This window comes from Castanea sativa, chromosome 11, assembly GCF_040712315.1.
Source record: "Castanea sativa cultivar Marrone di Chiusa Pesio chromosome 11, ASM4071231v1".
Lineage (NCBI taxonomy): Eukaryota > Viridiplantae > Streptophyta > Magnoliopsida > Fagales > Fagaceae > Castanea > Castanea sativa.
This window is the reverse complement of record NC_134023.1, coordinates 27,258,295-27,285,213: the sequence shown is the minus strand read 5'-3', so window position 1 is coordinate 27,285,213 and position 26,919 is coordinate 27,258,295. Positions and strand designations below refer to the sequence as shown.

Here is a 26,919-nt window from a genome sequence, read left to right as displayed (position 1 = left end):
TTTTTTTATTTTATTTTTTCATTTTTAATATGGTCAAATTTGAATTTATGGGCAACATTTTATTTTTGCAATCCCTGTGAAATTTTAAGTGTATTTTGGTAGTTTAGCAGTCTTAATACCATGGTTTTTAAAAACCGGATTGAACCGGCCGGTTTGATCAAGAATCGGACACTAACTTGATCTGATTGTTTTAGAAAACCACAAAAGTAAGTTTAACTGGAACTGGATGGTTTGACTGGAGGAACCGTGGATCAGGACAGTTCGACTGGTTATGGAGTGTTTTGCTTAAAACATCAAAATGCAGAAGCCATGACCGTCGTTTGCTACTGATTTGAATGATGGGAGTGTAAGATAAAGAAAAAAAGAAATTAGTTGAGGAGAGGGATGCAATGGAGACACCATCTGAGCAGGCACAAGCATGCCGACCAAGGCAATCAAGCCTAACAAAAGAGAGAAGAAGCAGATCTAAGTTGAGAGAGAAAGAAGAAACAAACTTTTAAGGCTTAGAAGAAGTGGGGGGATAATCGATGAGGTATCTAGCGAAAATAACAAAAAGATAAACAAGTGGGGTTGGTGGGGTATCTAATGGCTAGTTAGATTGTCTTTATCTTGTGGAGGAAGATGGCTTAAGAATGGAAGAGAGGAGTAGAGACAAATTGAAGATTGAGTTAGAAAAAAATTTCCTTTTTTTTGGAGGAAACTGAATAAAGACAAAAATGTGGGGCAATATGCTTTAGAAAGGGGATGGGAATACAAAGTTCTTTAACAAGTTGGCAAATTCCCATGGCCATTTGAACATTATTGAGAATTTTGAAGTGGATGGAATATTGTTTTGGAAGAAATGATGTCCAAGATGGCATCATTAACTGATATTAAGAATTTGTACAAGGAATCAGTTGAATTGAGTTCGAAGGTTGATGGTATTGAGTTTGTAACATTAGGGGAAGATAAAGAGTGGCCTGAGAGATGGTTTGATAAAGAGGAAGTTCTTGTAGTTGTAAAGCACATGCATTGGGATAATGTAGCAAGTCAGATACCTTCAATATAGCTTTCTACCAGAGGTTTTAGGGTGTGGTTAAAAAGAACATGCATTGAGATAAGGTATCCAGTCAGATACCTTCATTATTTCTTTCTATTAAAGTTGTTAGGGAGTGGTTAAAAAGGATGTGCGAAAGTATTCAAAAGAATTTAATATGGAAGACGATTGAAGAACATGAATTATCTCTGAAAGATTCAATTCTTAGTTTGTTGGACCATTATTCTATTGGTTGTCCTTGGGAACGTGAATTATCTTACTTATAAAAACAAAATGTATTATATATGAGAGATTCAAATCTTGGTTGTCCTTGGATGCTAGTAGATCACCCACGATACTTGATTTTATTGATTAATTGTATTTCTATTTTGCCGTAAAGAACCTTGGGTATACAACTTTTATACTCCACTAGTTTCCCATATTTGATTCCTTCTTTGCTAAATGAAATTATTTGTACCTATTCAAAATCAATAATAAAATAAAAGCAAAGTCCCTTAATTATGACCTATTACAACAATTACATGATTCTGAAAATGCCCTTGAAGAAACCAAGTAAAACATAATATGTGATATTAAATATCTAATTGACTTCCATGGACACTTATTTTTGGCCTTTGCCATCTTAGGATTCTAGAGTCTCTAACCATGCAATGATTGTGCCATTATGCATTCTCTTATAAGTTTCCTATCTTGTTTAATATAATTTTTTAGGAGAATCTTTTGAACAAATTGTGAGCGCAAGACTTGCGTGTTGCATGTCTTTTCTCTTTTCTTTGGTAGTCACCACCTAGTTTAGGTTCAGAACCAAAATGGAGGTCAACATACTAGAAACTAAGTCCAGAGTTAAGGTATAGAGATGGGAAGGTGTTTGTGGTCAGCCTTTACTAATATTGATGGGCTACTTTTAATTAAGGATATTATTAATAAAGCCCAACAATTCAAGATTCTAATCATGAATTTATTAAAACACACAAGGCAAATATCAAAATATAAAAGGAAATATATAAAAGAAATTAAATCAAATAAAGTCAAATCAATTATTCTTTTGTCTCTTAGAATAGATTTATGATTCCTTTATTTCTCTTTGTTTCTTTGTTGTTCTTTGTTCGCTACTGTGAACTATGTGTGTCTTTTCTTCTTTTCTTTTAATAATATTACTTACCTACCAAAAAAAAAAAAAAAATTATAGCCTAATTAAATAGCAATAAAATCAGACAAATTAATCAAACATTTATAAGGAAACAAAACATGTCTAATATATTTATTACCCTAACCCAAGATATTCATATTCAAACAGAATCATTAAACATGGAAAAATATCAAGGCAAATGAATTAGACAATTATCTTCTCTTTGTTGATGACATTCTAATTTTTTGTGATGCTGATCTTGATCAGTTTCTGATTCTCTGTATGGTGATTTTTTAGTTTGAGACGGTTTCTGGTCTAAAAATAAATCTAGGCAAGTCATAATTGGTTCCTGTGGGAGTGGTGCATAATATTGAGTTATTATTGAATGTTCTTGCCTGCAAGCAAGGTACTTTTCCAATGAAATATTTGGGCCCTCCTTTAAGTGTTAAATTTAAGGATATGACAATATGGAACCTGATTTTGGAGAAGATGGAAAGGAGATTAGCGGGATGGAAATGTTTGTACTAATTTAAGGGAGGTAGAGTCATTTTAATTAAAAGAACTCTTAACAAATTTACCTACTTATTTTTTATCTCTATTTCCTATCTCTGTTGCTGTAGCTAACTGAATTGTAAAACTTCAGCGGAATATCTTATGGGGTGGGCTAGGGATGAACCCAAATTTCACTTGGTTAAATGGGCTGCTGTTTGTGCTCCTCTTTCTTTAGGTGGCTTGGGGATAAGGAAAGTAAAAACTTTTAAATGAAGCTTTGCTCGGGAAGTGTCTATGAAGATTTGGGCTTGAAAGGGATGCTCTTTGGAGGCTTTGGAGGCAAGTGATAAGAGGCGAAATGTCGTTGTAGATGGGGTGGCTGGTGTACCAGTCCAGTTTCTGGTCCATATGGTGTTGGTTTGTGGAAAAATATTAGTCAGGGATGACCTTTTCTCTTGTTATATTTTGTATGATATTGGTGATGGGTCAATGGTGAAATTTTGGCAAGATTGTTGGTGTGGGGAGATACCTCTTGCTGTCTACTATCCTAAATTGTAGGGATGTACATAATCGGGAATTAGAAGCTTTTTGGAGCTTCATAAATACCATTTATAGCACTCCTGTAAGGGGGATTGGGCATAAGAGATGTTGGCTACTTTGTAAGAGTAAGGGGTTTATGGTTAGTGCGTACTACCATCTTCTAGTTGGCCACAGTGAGCAGTTTTTCCCTTGGAAAAGCATTTGGAAGTAGAAGATTCCTTCTAGAGTGGCTTTCTTTGTATGGACTGCTACCTTGGGGAAATGTCTGATAATTGACAATTTAAGGAAAAGAAAGTTATACATTTTAGATTGGTGTTATATGTGCAAGTGTAATAGTGAAATTGTTGACCATCTATTCCTTCATTGTTCGGCTGCTCTGGAGTTGTGGGATATGGTTTTTGGTTTATTTGGAGTTTGTTTGGTTATGCCAATGTCTGTTGTTGAGCTTCTTGCTTGTTGGCAAGGTCGATTTGGTCGCCATCGTAATGGAGATATATGGATGGTTGTTCGGTTGTTCCTCATTGTTTGATGTGGTGTATTTGGAAGGAAAGAAATAGTAGATGTTTTGAAGACAATGAGCGTTCTATGCCTGATCTCAAGCTTCAATTTTTCAAAACCTTATTGGACTGGTTCTTAGTGTGGAGAAACCAACATTTTTCTTCAATTTTGGATTTACTTGATTTATGTAATTTTTGTATTTGATATGTTATACCCCTGTATACTCCCTGTGTACTTCAGTGTCTTTTTTTTTTATATCAATAAATCTTTATTACTTATCAAAAAAAAAAAAACTATCCTAAATTGTTTAGATTTTGCAGAGATAAGGAGGCAAGTGTGGCCGAACTTATGAAAGTTCACTAATGGGGTCATTTTTTGGAATGTAATCTTTAGGGGTTTTCATGTTCGGGAATTGGGGCTGTGTTGAGCTTCATAGATACCATATATGGCTCTTCAATGAGGGGGTTTGGGGTAAATAAGATGAGTTGGAAACCAGATAGAAATAAGAGGTTCATGGTTAATGATTATTATAGTCTTTTAGTAGGCTATAATGATTTTTATTTTCCCTGGAAAAGCATTTGGAAGGAGAAGATCCTTTCTCGAGTGGCTTTCTTTGTCTGGACTGCTGCTTTGGGAAAATGCTTAACAATTGACAATTTAGGAAAAAGGAAGGTTTGAGTATTGGATTGGTGTTATATGTGCAAATGTAATGGTGAATCGGTTGATCATCTTTTCATTGTCTAGTTGCTATGGATTTGTGGTATATGGTTTTGGGTTTATTTAGAGTAAGTTGGTTATGCCACAGTTAGTTGTGGGGCTCATAGCTTGCTGGCAAGGTCGGTTTGGTTGTCATCGAAATAGGCATATGGATAATTGTTCCACATTGTCTAATGTGGTGTCTTTGGAAGGAAAAAAATAGTAGGTGTTTTGAAGATAATGAGATATCCATTCTAGACCTCAAGTTATTTTTCTTTAGAACTTTATTGGATTAGTTGTCTGCTTTGCGAAACCAATCATTCTCTTCTTTTCTTGATTGTGGTAATTTTTGTACTTGATTTCTTGACCCCTGTACACTCCCTATGTACTAGGGTGACCCTTTTTTTATATCAATAAAACTTATTACTTATCAAAAAAAGAAAAAACGTGAATTCAGCCTTTAAAGGCCAAGCTGCGCTCGAAAACCTGTGTACGCATCTTTAACCGTGCGTTCGCACCTTGATACAAAAACACAATCCCAGAAACGTTTTCCACATTCAACCATATTCACACATCTTAATATATCAATTCAACTCTTGAGAACGAACTAAAATAAACACAAACAAACCAAAGATAAATGAATAAAAACATATCATGCATAGAATCTCACATATATTCAATAACAAAAAAAATATGAAATAAAGCATTTTAAAAAATTCACACATCTATTCATTCAACTCTTCATTTGAAACAAAACAGAACATATGAATTAAACAAAAAAGATAAAAAATAAATTCTAAGCATGCATAAGACCTAAATCTAATCAAGAACACAAAAATGAATCATAAATACCAAAACCAAGGAGGAGTCATGGGCTGGGATGCACGGACGCGGCAAAACGCCCGCTGCACCCGCGTCTGACATAGCCCGATGTGGCGACGGACGAGGGACGCCGCTGCCTGCGCGTCGGTGCCGCATCCAGTTTTCTTCTTCTTTTTTTTTCACGACTCATGTTGACGCGGCGCAGACTCGGGCCGATTCGGGCTGAATTGGTCCCTATCGGCGTCGAAACAAACTGATTCAGGCCGTGTTGGCGCTGGCTGATTCAAGCTGAAATTTTTTTTTTTTTAAAAAGGTGCAAAACTCACTGTTTGGCGACATCTTCAGGTTCTCTCTCTACACAAGGTTATATGCTGATATGGGTTTATGCTATTGTTGGTCTGTTTGAGTTTTTGTTGTTATATATGTGAAAAAAATTTGTTCTTTACACTGTTGAGTTTTGGGCATCTTGAAGCTTGATACTGAGAGAGAGGAGTTTTCTGAATTGGGTTTGAGAGAGAGAGAGTTTGTGACAGCGCGGTCCACCTTCCCCATGATTGAGTCCTTGTTTTGTTTTGAAAGTAGAGCAGTTGTCGTTGTTGAAAGAAAGTTAAGGAAATAGTTGTTGGAGGCCAAAATTTGAAATTAAAAGGTGGGAACAGTTGTGTTGCTGGAGGAGGCTGCTGTTGTTGTTTTTGCTGCTGTGAAAAATAGCCGCCGCCGCTGCCGCTGGAGAGGTGGAAGCTAGAAGGGTGTCTGTACATAGGTGGTATTTTGTGAAAGAACCAGAGTCAAGAATGATTCCACTATTGGGAGTGATGGAGAAAGTATCTCTCTCTGGGTCAGCATCCTCTTTAGTGAGAGGCAAGCCAATAAAAAAAAAGAGACCAACTCAGGAAGGTTCCTTGAAAAGAAAAAAAGAGAGACCAACTTAGGTGTGAAACTGTGTAATGGAAGTGGGCCCCACTGCTTTGCTTGTGGGGTTTAAATTTGCTTTCTTTCTTTCTAAGGTGGAGGAGTCATGGGTTAAAATGAGAATTGGGAGGTTCAAATTTGTATGAAAGAAGTTTTGTATATTGCTTTTCTTGATGCTGTTATTTATTTACTTATGGTTGTCAGTTTTATGTGAAAAAGTATGCTTAGCAATATATTAAAAATATAAATAAAAATATTTTTAGAATTTTTTTAATCGCGGCACCCCGCCGCACCCGCACCCAACTTTTTCAAAAATTGCCGAGTCCCGCACCTGCACCCGAATTCGGAAACGCACCCGTGCTTCATAGACTCATGGGGAGAGACTCACCTTGCTTTGAATCTTGATTTGAATCTTTATAACCAGTCCCCCAGTGCCTACACAACAGTATTCAATGAGATATCAAGAGATCATATTAAAATCATTTGTTCTTTGCTAGTCACAATTCAAAATAAAAGATGTTCTTGAAAAGCTCTTTTGAAAACAATTTGGAAAATGATTTCTTTATGAAAATAACTCTTAGAGAGAGATGTATTATAGATAAAAAAAGGTGGCTGTGTAAATATTGTAATAAAACACAATATTCATCTCTCTCTCTCTCTCTCTAATGCTTTATTGAAAAAGGTTTTCTTGGAATGAGATAGAGTTTTCCTGTCCTAATGATCACCAGAGAGGTTTTAAAAAAATGCACTTAGAGCTGTGTGTGATATTAGATAAGAGGAAATAAGGTTTTAGAAAAGATGGAGGCACTCTCTCTAGCTAGATTTTGGATTGGAGGCATAATAGGATATATATATATATATATACACACACTCAAACTAGGGTTTTTGGAGTTATTTAGAGGGTTTTAGGGCTTCCAAAGGGTTTGGGGGTCGCCCCCCCCCCCCCCCCCTCCGAAGATTAGAGTGATTGGAGAGCTAAATATGGAAGTTTAGGCGACTTGGAAAGTGACCTGCGTACGCAGGTTCGCGAGCTGCGTACACAAGTTTGCTTAGAACCCTACTTTCTTGATAGCACTGATGGCCCGACTTCAAATGGCTATAACTCATTATAAATCTAAATTGGGAAAATTTGTGTTTAAATTAAAGCTCAAGATGTCTACTTTCCAACAAAAAAAACCTCATTAAAAAATTCTTTGTGGTTCAAAAGATATGGTCAAAACAGTGAACACATGTTATTTTTCAGCATCGTTTTCGAAGCGATTTTGAGTACTTTGAGCTGTGATTACTTCTGATCTATCAAGATAACTTCAATTACCCTTGCTTGACATATTTCAAGCTCATCATTAGGGCTAGGGACTAAAGGTTATTAGCCTGTACAAAATGAGGTGTCTACACACATCTTGTATATGAGGTGCCAATGAGTTATAGCTCAATTTGCACTTCCTTCTCCCATAGTAATAAGAAGGAGAGTGAGGTTGTGGGTTCAATAGCTACTAGGTGCGTGTGTAATTTGCTGATCAAAGAAATAAATAAAAAAGAGAAAATCTTGTGCACATGAGGTCTCTACTCCATCGTGATATGATTATTTATTTATTTATAACTTATGAAAAATAAGTTGCCTATCATATTTTCGACTTTCTTATTTTAATAAGAGTTTTTAATTAGTTTCCAATTCCATAGGTCTTAGTTTATTAATCAATTTAGAAGTCCTAATTTGACTACTAGTAGCCCACTAGGCAAGGAATTCCATTTACATATGAGGTCAATATACTCAAGAGATTCATACTTGATTAGAGAAGGTATTCCATTAACAAATGAGGTGAATATACTTTGCGAGTCATACTTTATTAGTGGAATATCACGTGTTGATTCATACCTAATGGAATGTTAAAGTGTGTCGAAGTATTGGGTCACATTAGCTTAATGTCTCCCTCTCTTTCTCCCTCTTGCTCCCTCACCCTTTTCATCTTCTTCTTCTTGGTGCCCTAAGCATGTTACTGTTCATAAGGTCCTGGAACATCCACTAATTCCCTTTTCTTTATTCCATATTAGCAAAGAGGGCTTGTGAGTTGCGATTTACTGACATGCTTGCTGGTTTGAGTTATGTTTATTGCCATTTCTTTTTAAAATAAACTATTTTCTATCTTGTATTTTTTGTCATTGCTGATGCAAATGCATATCATGCTCCACCAACTAATAATGTTCATTAATTTGATGTGGGGTGGCCATTATAAGTGCAAGTTTTGCTTTCAGTGGCTTCTCTATAATGTTTTTTATATGTAATATTCAAATTTAGATTTCCTATTATAACATCTTGGCAGATTTTAAATTAGTTGCACTTTTAATTTTGCAGGTGTGTCTCAATAAATTCATGTTTCATATTCAACATGCTTCAGGTTTGTTTCAGCTCCATCTTCTTTGTGATTCATTTCCTCCATGCTCTTTTATTGTACTTAGTGCTTTCTTTTCAGAAAATCTATATATTGATGATGTGTGGTACTACAACCAATGTTTTAAAAGCCATCTCGTCCAACCATTATGAACAGATTTTTTCATACCAATCACTAAACTGGTACAAACAGCCTCTCAATTCCATTAAAAAAAAGGTCGTACCCAATGCTCAGAGCTCCCAATTCCATCCCGGTTAAAAGATTAGGCTGAACCACTTGGTTCAAGGTATTTTGGGCTATTTTGGTTCTTCTGGCCAAAATTTATATCTTGGTCCAAAATGATTTTAAAACTTAAAAAAAGATAAAAGAAAAAAAAAAAAGCCTGAGGTTAAGGTTTGTAGAATGGTGCTTGGGCTTGATGATTTTCAAAACTTTGGCACCGATGGCTTGGACTAAACATGCTGAATGGTCAGGACAATCAGAGCTTCATCTTTGTCTCTTGACAACTATGGCTAGAGACCACCTTTCACGATTTTCAAAGATGATTCTCTCTCTATCTATGAGGCTATGCTCATGAAGCTTAAATAGGTTCTTAAATCTCAATGAGAGCTAAGTTCACCCTTTGAGCAGACATTGCAGATAGAAATTGACTGTGCTATTAGCTTATCTTGTGTTGGGGTCATGAAGCTCATCTTATGTTGGAAAGACAGAGAAAGGATGGGAGCATGTTTTCCAACAGAAATTCTTAGTGTTTGGTTGAATTCTTGAAAATGCTTCAAAAGACATTTCCATGTGTTCGGCACGATGTAAAATAAAATAAAAAATTTCTATTCTTTTACAGGGGAAAAAATCACCAAAATATACCTACACAGATGAGACACCTAATGGAGGAAAGACGAGTGTGTGAAATGTGTTGAGTGAGACATGAAAAAAAAAAAAAAAGAATGTGTTGTGTGAGAATGAGATAAAGATAAGATGTTAGGGAAATCTGAATAACCTATAAGAATGCGACAAATGGCAAGAAATAAAAATAAAGTATGCAAAACTTTATATACACAGGCACACATACACACATGCTCATCCACACATATTCACATACTTACCCACACACATATAAATAGCTTGGGTTGTTCACCCTCTCAATAAAACTTTTTCATCATATAAAAAAAAAATCTGAGTAAATATATATTGACTGCAACACTTTATCCCTTCTAGTGGGGATTGTATTTTAATTTTTATGAACATGAAGACATATTGCTTGTCAGGAATTTGAACCCCCGCTTGATATGAGCCAAGATGTAGATAGTGGTGAAGACTCACTTCGTGAGAATGTCCCAAATGGTCACCTCTTCTTGGGAGACAGGAATGTTCACTCTTGTCAATTGAACTCGACAATTGGAAGCTTGTGTTTCTCCGCATCTGATCATGGCTGTTCTGCGGAAGGGAGCAATGTGACGTGCAAATCACCCAAATGGGAAAACACCAATGAGGTTTCTGCAACTTCTATTTGAACTCAGTAACTTTTTAATACATGAGAATTTAATATATGGTTGGTTCCATATATGTCTTTTTCATTTAGAAGTTTGACCTCTGTAGATAACAACAGGAGATGGAAGCTGAAAGTCATCATGAGTCCATCATTGGGAGGTGTCCTCCAGGCTTCAATTTTGATGAAGAGAGAGATAAATGTGGTGGAAATGAGATTACTAATTTGAATGGAAATGTATGTCTTTGGTTTTTTTTCCCCATGTTATACATATGTGAACTGTTTTGTGAGTGGTTAGAGTTAGATCTATGTTTCTTGGTTATATTATAAGATTTTGGTGCATCACTGGATTGATTAGATATGTACAATTTAAACCTTCACATAGGGTGAGATAGTAACATCTTTTACTTTTTTATCACTTTTGTTGTTTCCTTTTGACTTGTCTCTTTATTTGTAATTATTTGTGATATAGATAGTGGACAGAGGCTTAAATGGGCTCAAATACCAATTTTGATTTAGGATCTTAGGAATTCAAAACATTTGATGTCTCTTAACATTTGATTTTTAAGGGTTTGGGTAGGTTTAGGTAATAAAAAGATTGGATATTAAATATATATATATATATATATATATTTTTTATGGCCGTTTGGTGTAAAAACAGTGGATGGAACAAAAAATGAAAGACAAGAGGCAACCACACTTTGGTTTTAGAAGACAATTACACCCTCAAAGCTAATAAGCTTTTGAAATTTTATTAAAATCAATCCCACTATGAATGTTATTGACTATGATCAAGCCTTTATATAGGCTGGTGGTAAAATCCTTTCCTGGAAGGACTATGATTCATAAATAACCAATTCCTAGAAAGACAAGTATTACTGATAACAAAGAGAAAGTTCTTAAGAACTTCTAAGCCAAATAGGAAAATGACTGAAACACAAAATAAGACTCATGGGTCTTTGGTATACAGCTAAGGACTGCCCATTCCTGAAATTTGGAAATTACCAATTTTGCCTTATTCTAGTAGAACTTAATTAAGACCACACCAGAAACTTTGTATTTACTTGATTTATGTAATTTTTATATTTGATCTGTACACCTCTATATACTCCCGTGTACTTGGGTGTCTCTTTTTTGATATCAATAAATTTTTATTACTTGTCAAAAAGACTGCACCAGCAACTTTCTAGTCTAAAATACATAATACTAACACTCAATAATAAGTAACGTAACCTATGAAAGGTGCCAAGAAAGCCCCACAAAAAATAGACCACAAATCTTGAATCTTATGGTATTTGATCTTGTTTTTCCTTGAGCTCTTTATTGTCCCCATCACTCAGGTTATGCTATTTAAATAGAGGGAGTTCCTTTGATGGGATGCATCTGTTGATGGTTAGGGAATGATTGTTTTGTCAACATCTCACCTTTTTCCTAGTCTCCAAAACCTGAATTTACCTTACAGTGAGAGAATGCAAGATTTTCATTCGCCTCACCTTTTAACATCTTCTAAACGTTGTCATAAATATTTTGTCTTCCCTCTCCACCGGTCGTCCCCTTCGTTGAAACACACCCACACACACACAGTCAATGCTTTTAAATAGAGGTAGTTCCTCCAATGGGATGCATCTGTTAATGGATAAGGAATGATTCTTGTGTGAACATCTCACTTTCCCTAGTCTCCAAAATTTGAATAGGCCCATACCGTTGTATGCTTCCAATGAGAGAAATGCAAGAATTTATATTGCCTCTTGACAGAGGGCCTACTCGAGATCAGTGACTGGGACCAGAAGTCAATAACTATAGTTAGTTGTCATAGTGAAAACTCTTAAAGAGTTGTTTCCAAACAAAGGGAGCAGAGGATTTTGATATGTTTTCTTAGAAAGGTAGATAGAGACCTCATAGTATTACCCTTTCTTTAGTGCTCAGAAAGGGCCAAACCAACCGAAAATAAGTTAATAATCTCACTCCTTCAAGCTGTGCGCCTTTTTTTCCCCTTTCAACAGAGGGAACTTCAAGTTTTTGGGAAAAATTCAGTTAAACTCAATGCCTAACCTCTTACTATATTTTTAACTATGCTGATTAAACTACTGCTTATACCTCCCTCTCTCTTGAAAAAATTGGGAGCTGATGGTGAATGGGAGGAGTGAGGAAAGGTAGTATTTGTTGAAAGTTGAAGCTAATAAAATAACTCTTAATTTTTCTTTACAAATGGATCAGAACTCTTCAGCCTGTCTCCTCCAACCGTATTGGTAGAGACTGCTACTTTCTAACTAATACTATTTTATATATACTTCTTTATTTATTATGATTATGGGTTTATGAGATATATGCATCGCATAGAGGAGATGCGTAGCATTTTCACAGTTTCACCCTCTCTTTATTTACTTGTTTGTTCAAGCAGACACTCATTTATGCATTTATTTTTTTTCCCATCAATTTTGTTTACTGTAAAAGCTCCTAGAATATACAATTTTTGAATATCTTTCTTGCTATTATTTCAGGTATCCTCATCAATTCACGAGTGGTTGGATCCCTCATTCCAGTTGAATGTTCCTTTAGTTGATGTTGACAAGGTATGTTGGTTTTATTGTTGATAAGAATTGGTTTTATGAGGCTTTTTGTTTTTAGTTGCTAATATTAGAGAATTTCTTTTGTCTCATTCCTTTATAATTTTATTTCTACATCATAACATGATTTAGCGCGCTCATTCTATTTGTAGCTATGTTGCTTTTGTGCCATATTCATAAGTCTATGATTTAAAATATGCATGGCGGCATTCTAACTTTCAACAGTTATTTAGAAATATATTTTAGAACAGTTTGGAAAAAAATAAGATGGATGTACAAGTAAATAAAGGAATGTATTTCCAGAAGAAAACGATAAAGAAATAATATTTAATAATTCAGGACTTCAGGAGTATGGTGGTATCATGTTCAATAGCTTAAAGAGAATGTGCAAGATGAGTTTTAAAATATGAGGGATTTAGGTCAAAGGAGTGAGATATTTGAGAAAAGGTTTAGGGCTACGTTAGTGAGTCCCTCATCTTTGCACATATTTATATTAGGCTTCTTATTGCATGATTACGAGAATACCCTTAGGCTAAAGTTAAATAACATGCTATTATAAAAAATAACAAGTAAGATTGTTAGCTTGATTTTCACATCTCGTAAGCAGTTAGAGCCATGGCTTGATTCTCAACTTCTGCACTAAAATGAGCAATAACATTTTTCTTTTTATTGCAAAAAGTAATTAGTACAATAGCCAAAGGTGGACCATCATGAGAATCACTACTAACCCAGTTGTCACCCTAAAACTTGTCACAGATAGAGAAGTAGAAATAGTCCTTGTCCAACAGCGCCTTTTAGGTAACACAATAGTGAGGGCATGCATATACTGGCTAACCACACCAATTGTATGAGTAATATTTGGACGAGCAAGACAAGGTAAATCAACTTCCCAGCTAGTCGTTGATAGAGATTGAGATTAGAGAACATATCACCTTGCTAACCATCAAGTTTAATAGTAGAGTCCAAAGGAGTATCAACAGTTGAGCACTTGAGAGACCAATCTTATATAGAAGATCAAGAATGTATTTCGAATCTCAAGAAAACGATGAGTGGCGAGGTCCTTGGTGTTGAATTGTTGTCTTCAATATATCTTTTAAAACATCAATACCTTTGGAGTCATTTCCAAATATAATAATGTCTTCCACAAATAACCAAGACAAGCAAGTGGCAAACGATGAACAAAGGCAAAATGATCGAAAATAATAACTTCATTGACTTGCCATTGGAAGGGAGTGCTTACCCGTGGTTTAGGGATTCAGACATTCCTTCTAAGTTCAGCAGTCTAGGATTGACAGAAATCTGGTTTCAGAAGGTTGGGAGGATCATTATCTGGATGTAATCCATAGATCTCTACCCCAGGTGGTGTCTGATCATTGTCCTCTTTTTGTAGAAGTAGGTGGTATGTCTAGGGGGGAATTTTCATTTAAATTTTAAAATATGTGGCTGAAGGTGGAGGGTTTTGGGGAGAAAGTTCAATAGTGATGGAATGTATGTCATTTCTTGGGTCCTCCCAGTTTTGTTCTAGCTTGTTAGCTAAAAGCCCTTAAAGAAGACTTAAAGCAGTGGAATAAGCAGGAATTGGGGATGTGTCATTTGGGAAAAAAAAGAAGAAGCTTGTTAACTGAGCTGTTGGGCTTGGATTTGAGAGATGGGGAGCAAGCTTTGACCCATGTTGAGAAAACTCGTAAAACTGCGATCAAGGCGGAGATTGATTAGTTAGCATCTTTGGAGATCTCTTGGAGACAAAAAGAAAGAGCACTATGGTTAAAGGAGGGGATAATAAATTAATAACACTTGATGGTAACCATATACAGTTCTTCAATAAGGGAGTTTGGTGAGGATAAGATGCGTTGGATTCCTAGCAAAGATAAGGGGTTCTTGGTGAAAGATTATTATAGAATTTTAGCTGGTCCTACTATCTTCGGTTTTCCTTGGAGAAGTATTTGGAAGCAGAAGATTCCCTCTAGAGTAGCTTTATTTGTATGGACCGCTGCCTTAGAGAAATTCTTGGCGATTGATAATTTAGGAAAAAGGAAGGTGTAGATTCTAGATTGGTGTTACATGTGCAAGAGTAATGGTGAATTGGTTGACCATCTCTTCCTTCATTGTCCTGTTGCTATGGATCTATAGTCTATGGTTTTGGGCTTATTTGGTGTTTCTTGGGTTATGCCACATTCTGTTTTGGGGCTGTTAGGCTGTTGGCAAGGCAGCTTTGGTTATCATCGAAATGGTTATATATGGTCCATTGTTCCCCATGCCTTAATGTGGTGTCTTTGGAGTGAGAGAAATAGTTGTTGTTTTGAAGATTTTGAGAGATCTATTTTGGACCTCAAGCTTCTCTTTTTTAGAACTTTGTTAGATTGGTTGTTTGCTTTGCAAAACCAATCATTTCCTTCTTTTATTGATTTCCTAGATTCTTGCAATTTTTGTATTTGATTTGTTGTTCCCTTGTTCACTCCTTGTGTACTAGGGTGCTTCCTTCCTTTTTGGTATCAATATATCTTATTACTTATCAAAACAAAAAAAATTAATAACACTTGTTTCTCTCATAGACTTGCTAATTCCCATGGATTGGTTAATTATATGAGAGGTTTGGAGGTAGATGGTGTTTTTTATAAGGGTGAGTCAGATATTTGGGATCATGTGGTGGAGTTTTACAAGAAATTATATCAGGAGACCGAATCTTGGCGGCCTATTGTTGATGGCCTAGACTTTGCTTGTCTAGATGAGACCGAGAGTTTATTGCTTGAGAGGGAGTTTGATAAGGATGAGACCATTGCAGTGTTAAGGGAGTCAAATGGTGATAAGGTGCTTGGGCTGAATGGTTTCACTGTGGCTCTCTCAGAAGTGTTGAAGTATGCTTGAAGATGTGATGGCTTATTTTGCAGATTATCATAGACATTGCGTCTTTGAAAAGTCTCTTAATGCCACTTTTCTTTCTTTAATTCCTAAGAAACATAATGTAGTTAATATCAAGGACTTTTGTCCTATTAGTCTTGTGGGGAGTTTATCTATTGTAAAAGGTTTTGGCTAATAGACTTCGTTGTATTCTGGATAAACTCATCTTTGATTCCCGGAATTCTTTTGTTGGAGGTAGACAGATTCTGGATTATGTTCTCTGTTAAAGACGAGAATAAATAATATAAAGTAGCGGAAGCAAGAAAGAGAGTAGAACACAAGGGATTATGTGGTTCAGCCAACAGCCTACATCCACAAAATAAATCCCTAGTGGTTACATCTTTACTATATACTCTAGTCATACTCCAGTCATCTATTATAGTGAACCCTTAACAGGGTATATATATAGAGACTAGAAGTTAGGGTTAGCCCAACATGGGCTTACAACATAATTGGGCCTCTTGGGCCATTACATCAACATAAACCCAATACTTTAACACTCCCCCTCAAGCTGGAGCATATGGTCATTTAGGTCCAACTTGTAACACACAACTGCCAACTTGCTTGAAGAAGCTAAATATAAAATTGATGCTGAATTGACCAAAAAAAGAGATGAACAGGCTGAAGTTCTTCAATACTAAACAAAAACAATGAAAGATTTTATAGGGGTTAGGTTATCCTTATCATGGGTAAGTGACAACCAAAACCTATACCCAAATAAACAAAATCACTAAAAAAATCTGAATAAGGAAGAGCCAAAACTTGCTGCTCCCAAACAATCCTTATGCACCAAAACAAATTTTATCCCTATCTAGGATTAAATTATCCTTATCCTGGAAAGGGAATAGCTCACACTATGAACCAAACAGGGGTATTCCCTGTTAACTCTGACCAACAACCATGTCAACTTCAACCAACAACCATATCAGTGGCCTCAGAACTCGCTGGCAACCAACAACTCCAGCAACTATTACCAACAAATCCGGCAACAACAATTACCGAGAAAACCACCCAAGACCCACTAGAAACTACCTAGAGATCGAGGCAATGCCACCATGATTTTCAGCAAGCAATCTCCATGACCGGAAAGCCACTGGGGAGAACCAGATATGCCAAGAACAGGCCAAAAACAACAAGCAAACAAGAAAAGGGCCACCAAGAAGCGTCGAGAACACCAAAAACAACCAAAATTGATGGAGGATGGTTGATAACCACCGTTGATTCGCCAAGAATAATAAAAACAAAGGCCAACCACTGAGATCTACCAAGCTGGGTTGTGGTTAGATCTGAATCTCGGGTCAGATCTATATCTCGGGTCAGATCTATATCTATTGATTGGATCCACAACACCAACAACAACAGCAACGAAAGCCACCGGCGACAACCACTAGTGACGGCAACGAGATAACAAGAACAGCCAACCTGCCAAGAACAACCAACAACTACCGAGAACAACCAACAAACTTAGACTTGAAGATTGCATTAGCAAACAACAATTGACAACCATTGGCTCTAATACTATGTTGATGACAAGAATAAAATAATATAGGAAGTGGAAGCAAGAAAGAGAGAAGAACACAAGGGATTACATGGTTTGGCCAATGGCCTACATCCCCAGAATAAAGCCCTAGTGGCTACTTCTTTATTGTATACTCATGTCATCTATTATAGTGAACCCTAAACAGGGTATATATAAAGACTAGAAGTTGGGGTTAGCCCAATATGCCATATGGGCTTACAACTTAATTGGGCCTCTTGGGCCATTACATCAACATAAACCCAATACTTTAACATTCTCATTGCAAACGAATGAGTGAATAGTAGAATCAAGAGTCATATACCAGGTGTGATTGTCAAGCTAGATATTGAGAAGGCTTATGATTACGTGAATTGGGACTCTTTGTTTTACCTAATGCAAAGGATGGGTATTGGGGAGAAATGGAGGATGTGGATGAAGGTTTATATCTCGATAGTTCGCTTTTTAGTTCCATTTAGTGGTTCTCTAGTAGAAATTTTTTGGTAATTCTGGGGGGCTTCATCAAAGGGATCCTTTGTCTCCAATCTTATTTCTTTTGGTGAAGGAGGTGTTGAGTAGGATGTTGAAGAGAACAGAGGAGGGAGGAATTATTTGTGGTTTCCAAGCAGGACTCAATGCGCCTGTGGGGTTGAGCATCTCACGTCTTTTTGGATGCTATTTTATTTTGTGATTCATTCAAGGAGCAACTTCTGTACATAAGGATGGTGCTGATTTACTTTGAAGTTGTCTTTAAGTCAATGTTGGAAAAAGGGGGATTGTCCTTGTAGTTGAGGTGGGCAATTTGAATGCTGTAGCTAATATTTTATGTTGTAAGATTGGTAGTTTGCCTATGACCTATTTAGGTATGCCTTTGAGGGCTCCTTGTAAGGCTATTTTTGATTTGGACTACTATTATAGAGTAGATGGAGATGAAACTATTGAGTTGGAAACACTTATATTTGTTGAAGAGTGGTAGACTTACTTTGTTAAAAAAGAACCTTATCAAGCCTTCCGACCTATTATCTCTCTTTGTTCACTATTCCCAAGTCTGTGGTAGATAGACTAGAAAGGATTCACATGAATTTCTTTGGGGGCTTTTAGAGGCAGAATTCAAATACCCTCTCGTGGTATGGAGTAAGATTTGCTCTCCTTTTGAAGCAAGTGGTTTGGGGATTCGGATGGTTGGGCTTTTTAATCAAGCTTACTAGGAAAGTGGTTTTGGTGCTTTGGGCATGAAGTTAATCTGGTAATTACTTCCAAATATGGTGAAGATAGAGGGGGTTGGAGTACTAGAGTGGTTAGAGAGACTTAGGTGTGGGTTGTGGAGGAGTATTAGAGCAGGTGGTCAATGGTGGTGAGTGTTTCTTCAAGTATGTGTTTTATGAGGTAGGTGAGGGCAGTCGTATGCAATTTTGGTATGATCCTTGATGTGGGTACCTCCCTCTGAAGGATCTTTACCTTGATTTGTTTGCGTGCTCTATTTTTAAGGAAGCCTTGATTTGTGATGTGCTTCTTTCTTCTCTGGATGGGGGGAGTAGAAGCTGGAATTTATAGTTCCAAAGAGCTTTTCATGATTTCTCCGTACCTTGGGTTCTAATCTTCCTCCTACTGAGAACGGAGATCGTATGCAATAGAAGTTGACAAAGAATGGGGACTTTGATATTCATTCGTTTTACAATAAGTTGAGAAGCCCCTTGCCCATTATTTTTCCTTGGAAAGTTGTTTGGAAGGTTAAGGCTCCTCGGCGTGTTTCTTTCTTTGTGTGGACTGCTGTATGGAATAGGATCCTTATGGGGGATAATTTGAGGGGTAGAGGGTTGGATTTTGTTGGCTGGTGTATCATGTGCCACAATAATGGGGAGACGGCGGATCATTTGTTACTACATTGTGGAAAGGCTTCTTGACTATGGAGTTTGGTGTTTAGATCCTTTGGGTTTTCTTGGGTCTTGCCTAGATCGGTTGCAGATACTCTATTCAGTTGGTGGAATTGGCCTGGAAAGCATTTGTCTAGCATTTGGAATTTAGCTCCTTTATGCTTGATGTAGTGTCTCTAGAGGGAGTGCAATAGGAGGATGTTTAAGGACATTGAAAGTTCGGGTGACCAGCTTTTGGCCTCTTTTAGCGGCACTCTGTTTGATTGGTCTAGGGCTTGGGGACTCACCTCTAGTGATTCTCTCCTTATGTTCCTTAGCCCTCTCCTGTGAACTTCGTTTCTTTTCCTTTCCTTTTCGTTTTACTCTTTTTATTCCCTTTGTATTTTTCTCTCTGCCTTATGTTTTTCTGTATAAGGTAGTGTTTTTGAATATATATCTTTATTACCTATCAAAAAAAAAAAAAAAAAAGAAGAAGAAGCAACGTGCTCATCTTAAGATTGTTGATAAGGAAGATTAAGTTGGGAAGCGAGAGGTACTAAAGGAGAGGGCTTAGATATCAACTAGGATGAAATCAGAAAAGAAACTTTGACTATGTGAGGAAATGAATGAGGTTGACTGAAAAAAGATAACATCAGCACTCACAAAGTTTGTGAGACTAAAGACTATAACAATGATAGCACTTCTGAGTACAAGAGTATTCAAAATAAAACACATTTCAGAGCCTGAGGAGATAATTTATCCTAACCAAGATCAAGGACATGAATGAAGGTAACACAAGGGGAAAAGGATGATGATCCAAATATAATAGAGAAAATGGATTCTTATGATGCAGGATAGTAGAGGTCATGCGATTAATTAAATTGCATGTGGTGAGAGTATCATCACCCGAAAAGTGTTTTTGTACATGCATAGAGCAACAAGGTGTGAGCAGCATCTAACAAATGTAATTTTTTTTTTTTTGATAAGTAACATACAAATTTTATTAAAAAGAACACAGCCTAGTACCTAGGAAGTGTACTAAAGAGGCAAAAATATCAAGAAACCAAATTACAATGATCAAGCAAAACAGGAAGGGAAAGACAAGAAAAAGATGGTAAAACTAAACACCGATCGAGAAGAGTAAAAAAGAAAAAAAGACTTGAACTCAAGAATGGACCATTCGCATCCCTCAAAACTTCTAGTATCCCGTTCCCACTAGATACACCACATCAAACAGTGCGGCACAATCCTCCATATAGCTATATTTCGATGTCGCTTGAAATTGCATGACCAAGAATCCAACAAATCCACTACCCTTTACGGCATCACCCAACAAATACCAAACAAGTAAAAGACCATACTCCGCATCTCATATGCTATAGGACAGTGAAGGAAGAGATGATCTATAGATTCCCCACACCTTTTGCACATATAACACCACTCAAGAACAACAAAATACCTCTTCCGAAGATTATCTGTAGTTAGAATCTTGCCTAAAGTAATAGTCCAAGAGAAAAAAGCTACTCGAGGAGGAACCTTCGATTGCCACACTATTTTCCATGGGAAAGAAATGACAGTAGAAGGGGATAGAGAATGATAATACCCACTCACCTCGAAACCTCAACCACTAGCTGGCTTCCAACAAAGTTTGTTAGAACCAACACCCCACACCTTCTTGGAATAGATCAAAACCATAAACAAATCTAAAGATTGTAACTCTTGATCATTTACTAAACGACAAAACTGTAAGTCCTAAAATATTTTCTCATTTGCGTAACGCATAACCTCAGAGGCCGAAGCATCCCTTGTCCTACTAATATTATATAACCTTAGAGGTCGAAGTATCGCCCTGTCTTCTCCAAAATAGGATTCCAAATCGTCTTATCTTAAAAGGTAGCACCCAATGGAAGACCTAAATATTTCAGCAGAAGAGCAGACTCCCTACAACCCAAAATCTCCACTAACTCATGTAGATTAGGCACATCCCGAACTGGAACCAATTTAGACTTTCCTAGATTAATTTTTAACCCTGACACCTCCTCAAATTTGGAGAGAATCCCACGCAGAGCTATTATATGATTGATGTCAGCATCACAGAAAACAAGGGTATCATCCGTAAACAACAAATGAGACACTGTCATCAAGGAACCAGTCGCATTCCCAATTGTGAAGCCCGAAAACTGTTCTGCTGTAGTAGTTGCAACCAACATATGGCTCAAGGCCTCCATGACAATATCAAAGAGACAAGGGAATAAAGGATTACCTTGCCGAAGTCCTCTAGAACTCCCAAAAAAATCAGATGGTGAGCCATTGATCAAAATGGAGAATTTAACAGTTGATATACAACACCTAATCTGCCGTCTCCACTTTTCAAAAAATCCACACCGTTGTAACAAAAACATGAGAAACTCCTAATTCACATGGTCGTACGCTTTCTCAATATCCAGTATGCACAACACCCCCGAAACCCTGCCTTCAATCTACTGTCTAACATAAATTCTTAATTCTTGCACTCAGCAACACCATTTTGTTAAGAGGTGTGAGCACATCTAGTTTGATGCATAATACGATCTACAATAAAAAGAATTCATCACAACTATGCATATCTGATGCATTGTCAATGTGTAGAACCTTAATGTGCTTATTAAATTGAACAAAAATTGCTTTATTGAATTTAGAAACAATTAGGTAATTCATACCTTTCATAAAAAGCAACAATGCATGTTATATTACTGATCAAACTCAAGATCTCCCACTTTTATACCATGTTAAATTATTGATTGTCCCAAAAACTTAAGCTGTTAAGAAATTTTAATTTAATCATTTGAGAATACTCATCAACAAATATAAAATTAAAAAAAAAAAAAAATCCACTCAAATTAGGAGTGCAAGGACGCTTTATGTCTCTATGGGTTACATCAAATAACTTAGATTAACAACTATGACTGTTACTTGAAAAGGTACTATGGATTCTTCACATTCTAGACTATAGGGATGACAGACGTGAGTTTTGCCAAAGACATGGTAGCACTCAATGTGGAGAAGGTGAGAGAGAGAGCCATCAGGATCAAATAATAGAGTCTGTCCTTTTCATTTCCTAAACCAATCATCTTATTTGTTTGAAGGTCCCAAAAGACATATGAAGTGGGATCAAAGGTTATAGAATGATGCAAATTCTTAGTCAATTGACTAACAGAAAGCAATTGAATGGAAAATCATGAATATGAAGACTAGATGGTAAAGATGATGACTTAGTGGGATGAAGAACACCCTTCCCATGGATAGGTTGAGAAGAACAGTTAGCTAAAATGATAAAGTGTTTAATAGGAATCAAATTAAAAAAAAGATGATCAAATATTTTTCTCAGCACCAGAATCAAGGACCCATGATGGGGATGAATTGGCCACATGCAACATTACCTAAATTATCTAATATAAAAGTAGAACACGGAAATGCAGTGCGCAATTGTTGAACAAGGACGAGCAGTGTGCAATTCAAGCTGTTGAGCTTCAATATATATTATCAATCCAACAAATACAGCTGAAAACATACTTAAGAGCAATTTGACTTCAATAGGTACAAAAATGAGCAGCTACGAGTTAATGTTAGCAACACATAAGAGAAGGTTTCTAGATGTATTGACATCTTTCTTCTTCTTTTTCAGGTTCGTTGTATAATAAGGAATATAGTTAGAGACTGGGCAGCAGAGGTACTGCTAGATTTTTTGTTGATTTTGGGGTTCAATGTTATCATATAAGAATTTTAATCCAAAGTGTATATGTACTACTGTAATTATTTTTAATACAGGGACAGAAAGAACGTGACCAGTGCTACAAACCTATTCTTGAGGAGCTTGATGTCCTATTCCCAAATCGCGAAACAAGCAGGTAACTAAATTTCTTCTTGTTGCTTTGACTACATTCAAAGTAGTTTCCTACTGCATCTTGAAATTGTTTATTCTAATGATCAATCTGTCATTTCTAATTTGGATCATTTGGATGGTTCTTATGTTTTGTTCAAAAAGTGTATTTTGTACTAAGAAAAAAAATGTTTAACAGCCCTCCTTCCTGTTTGGTTCCTGGTGCTGGACTTGGCCGGTTGGCTTTGGAGATTTCATGTCTAGGTAATATACATAATTGAAGATAGTTACACTTCTACTTTCACATGTATTTTATTTACTGCCTAATATTTCTCATATCATAAACAGGTTTTATAAGCCAAGGAAATGAGTTCTCATACTACATGATGATATGCTCAAGTTTTATTCTTAATCAGTGAGAATTCGTGACAAATTCTTTCTAATCTCAATCTTATGCATCTTCCAGCCTTGGTGAATTTATTTATTTATTTTTAACTGGAGAATTAATCATTGTGACACCTTTTTCCCCCAGTTTTCTTGTTTATTTTCTGTATTGAAGTCTTTTCTAATTGGATTGCTTAATTTATTAGTACACAAACTGCTGGAGAGTGGACTATATATCCGTGGATCCACAGCAATTGTAATTCACTTTCAGATAATGACCAACTTCGACCTGTTTCAATACCAGATATTCATCCAGCTAGGTATTCATACTACTTTTTATGCAAAGTCCTTTTGTTTTTGTTCTTTTTTTCCTTTTAAACCTTTGCAAGTATTATGATTTTCTTATTGTCTCTGAACACCATTGTGAATTTTCCCCATAATCTGATCATTTTTTACGCCAAGTTTGCTCAAACAAAAGCAAGTGCTATGTCAGTCTTTACAAGTTTGGGAACTTATTTACTGGTCTATAAAACAAGAATAAGAATAGATGTTCTGAATTAGCCTCATAATATTATGTTTCTAATTTCATATTGTTAGGCATTTTTCCTTGTAAATGGTGTCCATCTTATGTGTTTAAGGGATGAGAATTTCGGATATGAAGGTGTTTCTAAGGGTTCTTTATGGTGGAAATATAAAGGTTGGTGTTTAGGGATTGCTAGGGTTGAATGGAGATGAGTTTGGGGTTTAGGATTTGCATTGAATGGGTTTTGACTTTTTCAAGAGTCACATTTTCCATGATGTGAAAACTTATAAAAAATCTCTCCTAGAGAAAGAAAGATTAGAGAGAAACTTATACAAGGCAACAACTTGGGATGTGTTCATGTACATAAGAGGGGTGTTTGGGATTTGAGGTGCAGAGATGCACAAGGCAAAAACTTCATTATTATTCAACAAGATAGCAATGAGGGATTATATGGATCTATTTATCCAACTCATCCTTAATGTTGGATTGCTTTAGTTCATTAGAATTCGTGTTAGATGAATTCTAACTAGTTTCAACCAACTTATAACAATTTGGCACTCTTTATAGCTCTGAAAAATCAAATTCTGACCTAGAGAAGTTAGAGAAATCCTAAGAGAAGTCTAATATTTTAATTTTACTATTATACTATTAGATATTTGGGGCACTTGTTTTTTGTTGCACTAATGTTTTGTTTGATGTAAGTTATGAAAAAAAAAATGTTTTGTATTGATGTAAAGTGTCACATGTAGCTACAATATCCATGCGCATTCTTTATATATAATAATTTTATTGAGAAGATTAATGCTTAAGCGCACAGGATGTATACACAAGCTTTCCTAAAAAGTTGCACGCAAAAATTAGGCTATTAAATAAAGAGAGCCTGTAAATTCTACAAGTGAATGTTCAGCACTATTTATTTTAATTTTTTAAATTATGTTCCAACTTTCCATCAATGCAGTGCAGGAATTACTGAAGGCTTTTCAATGTGCGGTGGTGACTTTGTTGAAGTTTACAGTGATCCAAGCCAAATGGGTAAGAGAATACTATGACTTCATTGTATTACATGAGATTATCGTTCAAAAATGATTGGTTTTGACTGCTAAGATCTTGAATTAACATTGGATAAGTGCTGCCAAAGCAAGTCAGTTGGGGTAGATCACTGAGGAGCCTTAGCTGGAATTTTCTATTTACTTCTGTTTATAATAATTAATTTAATTTTCGGTTATTCAATAATTATTTGAATTGAAGGGATGGATGAACTTATGTTCGTCTTGTAAATTGGCCAATAGTTTTGTGTTATTTCATGTGGGTGGATTGGGGATTAGAAAGCTATTTGTTTTTAACTAAGCTTTACTTGGCAAATGGTTGGGGAAATATGTTCCACAGAGAGATCTGTACCTGTAGTACTCTCTTATGGAGCAAATTTTGTGGTACATGCAGGGTCTTGGGATGCTGTTGTGACATGTTTCTTTATTGATACGGCTCACAATATCATTGAATATATTGAAATCATATCGAGGATACTTAAAGATGGGGGAGTAAGTTCCTCAATTTGTATGGAACAATTTCATAGATTTTTTATTTTTTTATTTTTTTCTCAATGTTTTGATTAATTGGGGTTACAGGTTTGGATAAATTTGGGTCCCCTACTATATCACTTTGCGGATATATATGGACAAGAAGATGTAAGCTTCTCCCTATGCTTTATTAATATTATTATTATTTATTTTAATAATAAATTTCCACATGCTCTAATAGATGAAATAAGTGTAGAGTAAGTTGTTATCATCATTATTGCTTTTAGGAAATGTCCATTGAACTGAGTTTGGAAGATGTGAAGAGCATAGCATTGAATTATGGATTTCAGATTGAGGTAGTGACAGTATCTTGGCCCATATATATTCTGTTCCCTTTTGTATGTGTCAATGAACGTAATTGTATTTGATTTATTTATGGACTGCAGAAGGAGAAGACTATTGAGACAACATACAGTACAAATCCTAAATCAATGATGCAAGTAAGCTTCTTCTCTCCATGTGTCGCAGCATTTCTTACAACCTTATTGGTTTGAGTAGCTTACAGTTTGATTATCTTTGCAGAACCGTTACTATGCTGCTTTTTGGACTATGAGAAAGAAATCAGCAACAGCGAAGGAGGTTTCACTTAATTAATTAATTCTCGGCTGTTACGTGGCTTCAAATTCTCAAGTGTTATAAGATTTACAGCTGGCTTTTCAAGTTTTTTTTATTTTTATTTTTTATCTACTTATAAAAGGTATATATATCATAGTATAATATTTAATAATTACAAAATGGAGTCAAAAAGTGTTGGCATAAATGCATCAATTAATTTTTTTATTTAGGGTAAATTTCACAAACCTCCCTTGAGGTTTGTGATAATAGGTCCAAAACATTCTAAAAACATTCTAAAACCTACCAATTGAGTCTTCAAAAGACAATTTTGTCCTTAACTTTCTTTCACTTTCTCTATTCTATCTTTGATCCTCTCCCTCTCTCTTCTCTAAGTTATCTCTCTCTAACCGGCAAAACCCACTGCCAAACAAACCCATATCACCCACAATCGTTAGAAAACCCACCACCCAACAAACTTATATCACCCACACTCACTGCCGCCTAGAAAAACTATTGCCCAGCAAACCCATATCACCTACACCCACATCTGGCTAGGAAAACCACCTCCCAACAAACCCATATCACCCACTAGTCCCACACCCACAACCATCAGACTTGAACCACCCAGAGAGCTTTAGCACCATCGTAGCCTTTCTTTCCAATCACCTCCGGCGCCACATAAGCCAGTGTGCCACACGTTGTGTGTAGCAACCCATCTTGTTTTAAATGCTTAGTGAAAGAGTTGAGACTGAAATCAGTGACTTTCAAATTACCTTCTTCGTCTAAGAGCAGGGTTCTCTGGCTTGAGATCTCGGTGGTAGGCTCCACGGTTGTGGCAGAATCAATGGCAGAGATGAGTTTTTGGAAATAGACTCTCGCCACTTCTTCTCCAGAACAGCTCACCTCCATAGACGAGTTCCATGGCGAAGTAGATCTTGAATTTGCTCGCCTTAACTTCGTGGAGCTCGACTATGTTTGGATGTTGTACCATCTTCACACCGAGATTTCTCTACTGATTTTCTCCATCAGACCCACTTTACAACCTTCATCACCACGCTCTTCCCTAATTGTAAGTTTCTGGCATGGTGATATGAGTTTGTTGGGTGGTGGCTTTTTAGCGACAGGTTTGTTTGGTGGTGGGTTTTGCTAATTAGAGCGAGATCAGAGAGATAGAGAACTCAAAGAA

The 26,919-nt window shown here is 36.2% G+C and overlaps 1 protein-coding gene across 2 annotated transcripts in view; it reads left to right on the top strand.

Annotated features, from left to right (window-relative positions):
• The window catches only part of LOC142615868 (uncharacterized), a 38,622-nt gene extending 12,684 nt beyond the window's left edge, over positions 1 to 25,938 (top strand). The window contains exons 4-18 of one of the 2 annotated variants that reach the window (XM_075788782.1): positions 8,479 to 8,521; positions 9,781 to 10,005; positions 10,122 to 10,238; positions 12,503 to 12,574; positions 22,500 to 22,544; positions 22,643 to 22,722; positions 22,894 to 22,958; positions 23,043 to 23,109; positions 23,285 to 23,398; positions 24,560 to 24,633; positions 25,042 to 25,139; positions 25,227 to 25,286; positions 25,406 to 25,474; positions 25,546 to 25,618; positions 25,701 to 25,938. In XM_075788782.1, coding sequence (XP_075644897.1) covers positions 8,479 to 8,521; positions 9,781 to 10,005; positions 10,122 to 10,238; positions 12,503 to 12,574; positions 22,500 to 22,544; positions 22,643 to 22,722; positions 22,894 to 22,958; positions 23,043 to 23,109; positions 23,285 to 23,398; positions 24,560 to 24,633; positions 25,042 to 25,139; positions 25,227 to 25,286; positions 25,406 to 25,474; positions 25,546 to 25,581 — 1,165 coding nt within the window. In that variant the 3' untranslated portion in view covers positions 25,582 to 25,618; positions 25,701 to 25,938. The remainder of the gene's footprint in view (positions 1 to 8,478; positions 8,522 to 9,780; positions 10,006 to 10,121; positions 10,239 to 12,502; positions 12,575 to 22,499; positions 22,545 to 22,642; positions 22,723 to 22,893; positions 22,959 to 23,042; positions 23,110 to 23,284; positions 23,399 to 24,559; positions 24,634 to 25,041; positions 25,140 to 25,226; positions 25,287 to 25,405; positions 25,475 to 25,545; positions 25,619 to 25,700) is intronic. The other variant, XM_075788781.1, reaches the window with a different exon arrangement.
• Positions 25,939 to 26,919: the final 981 nt, after the last annotated feature.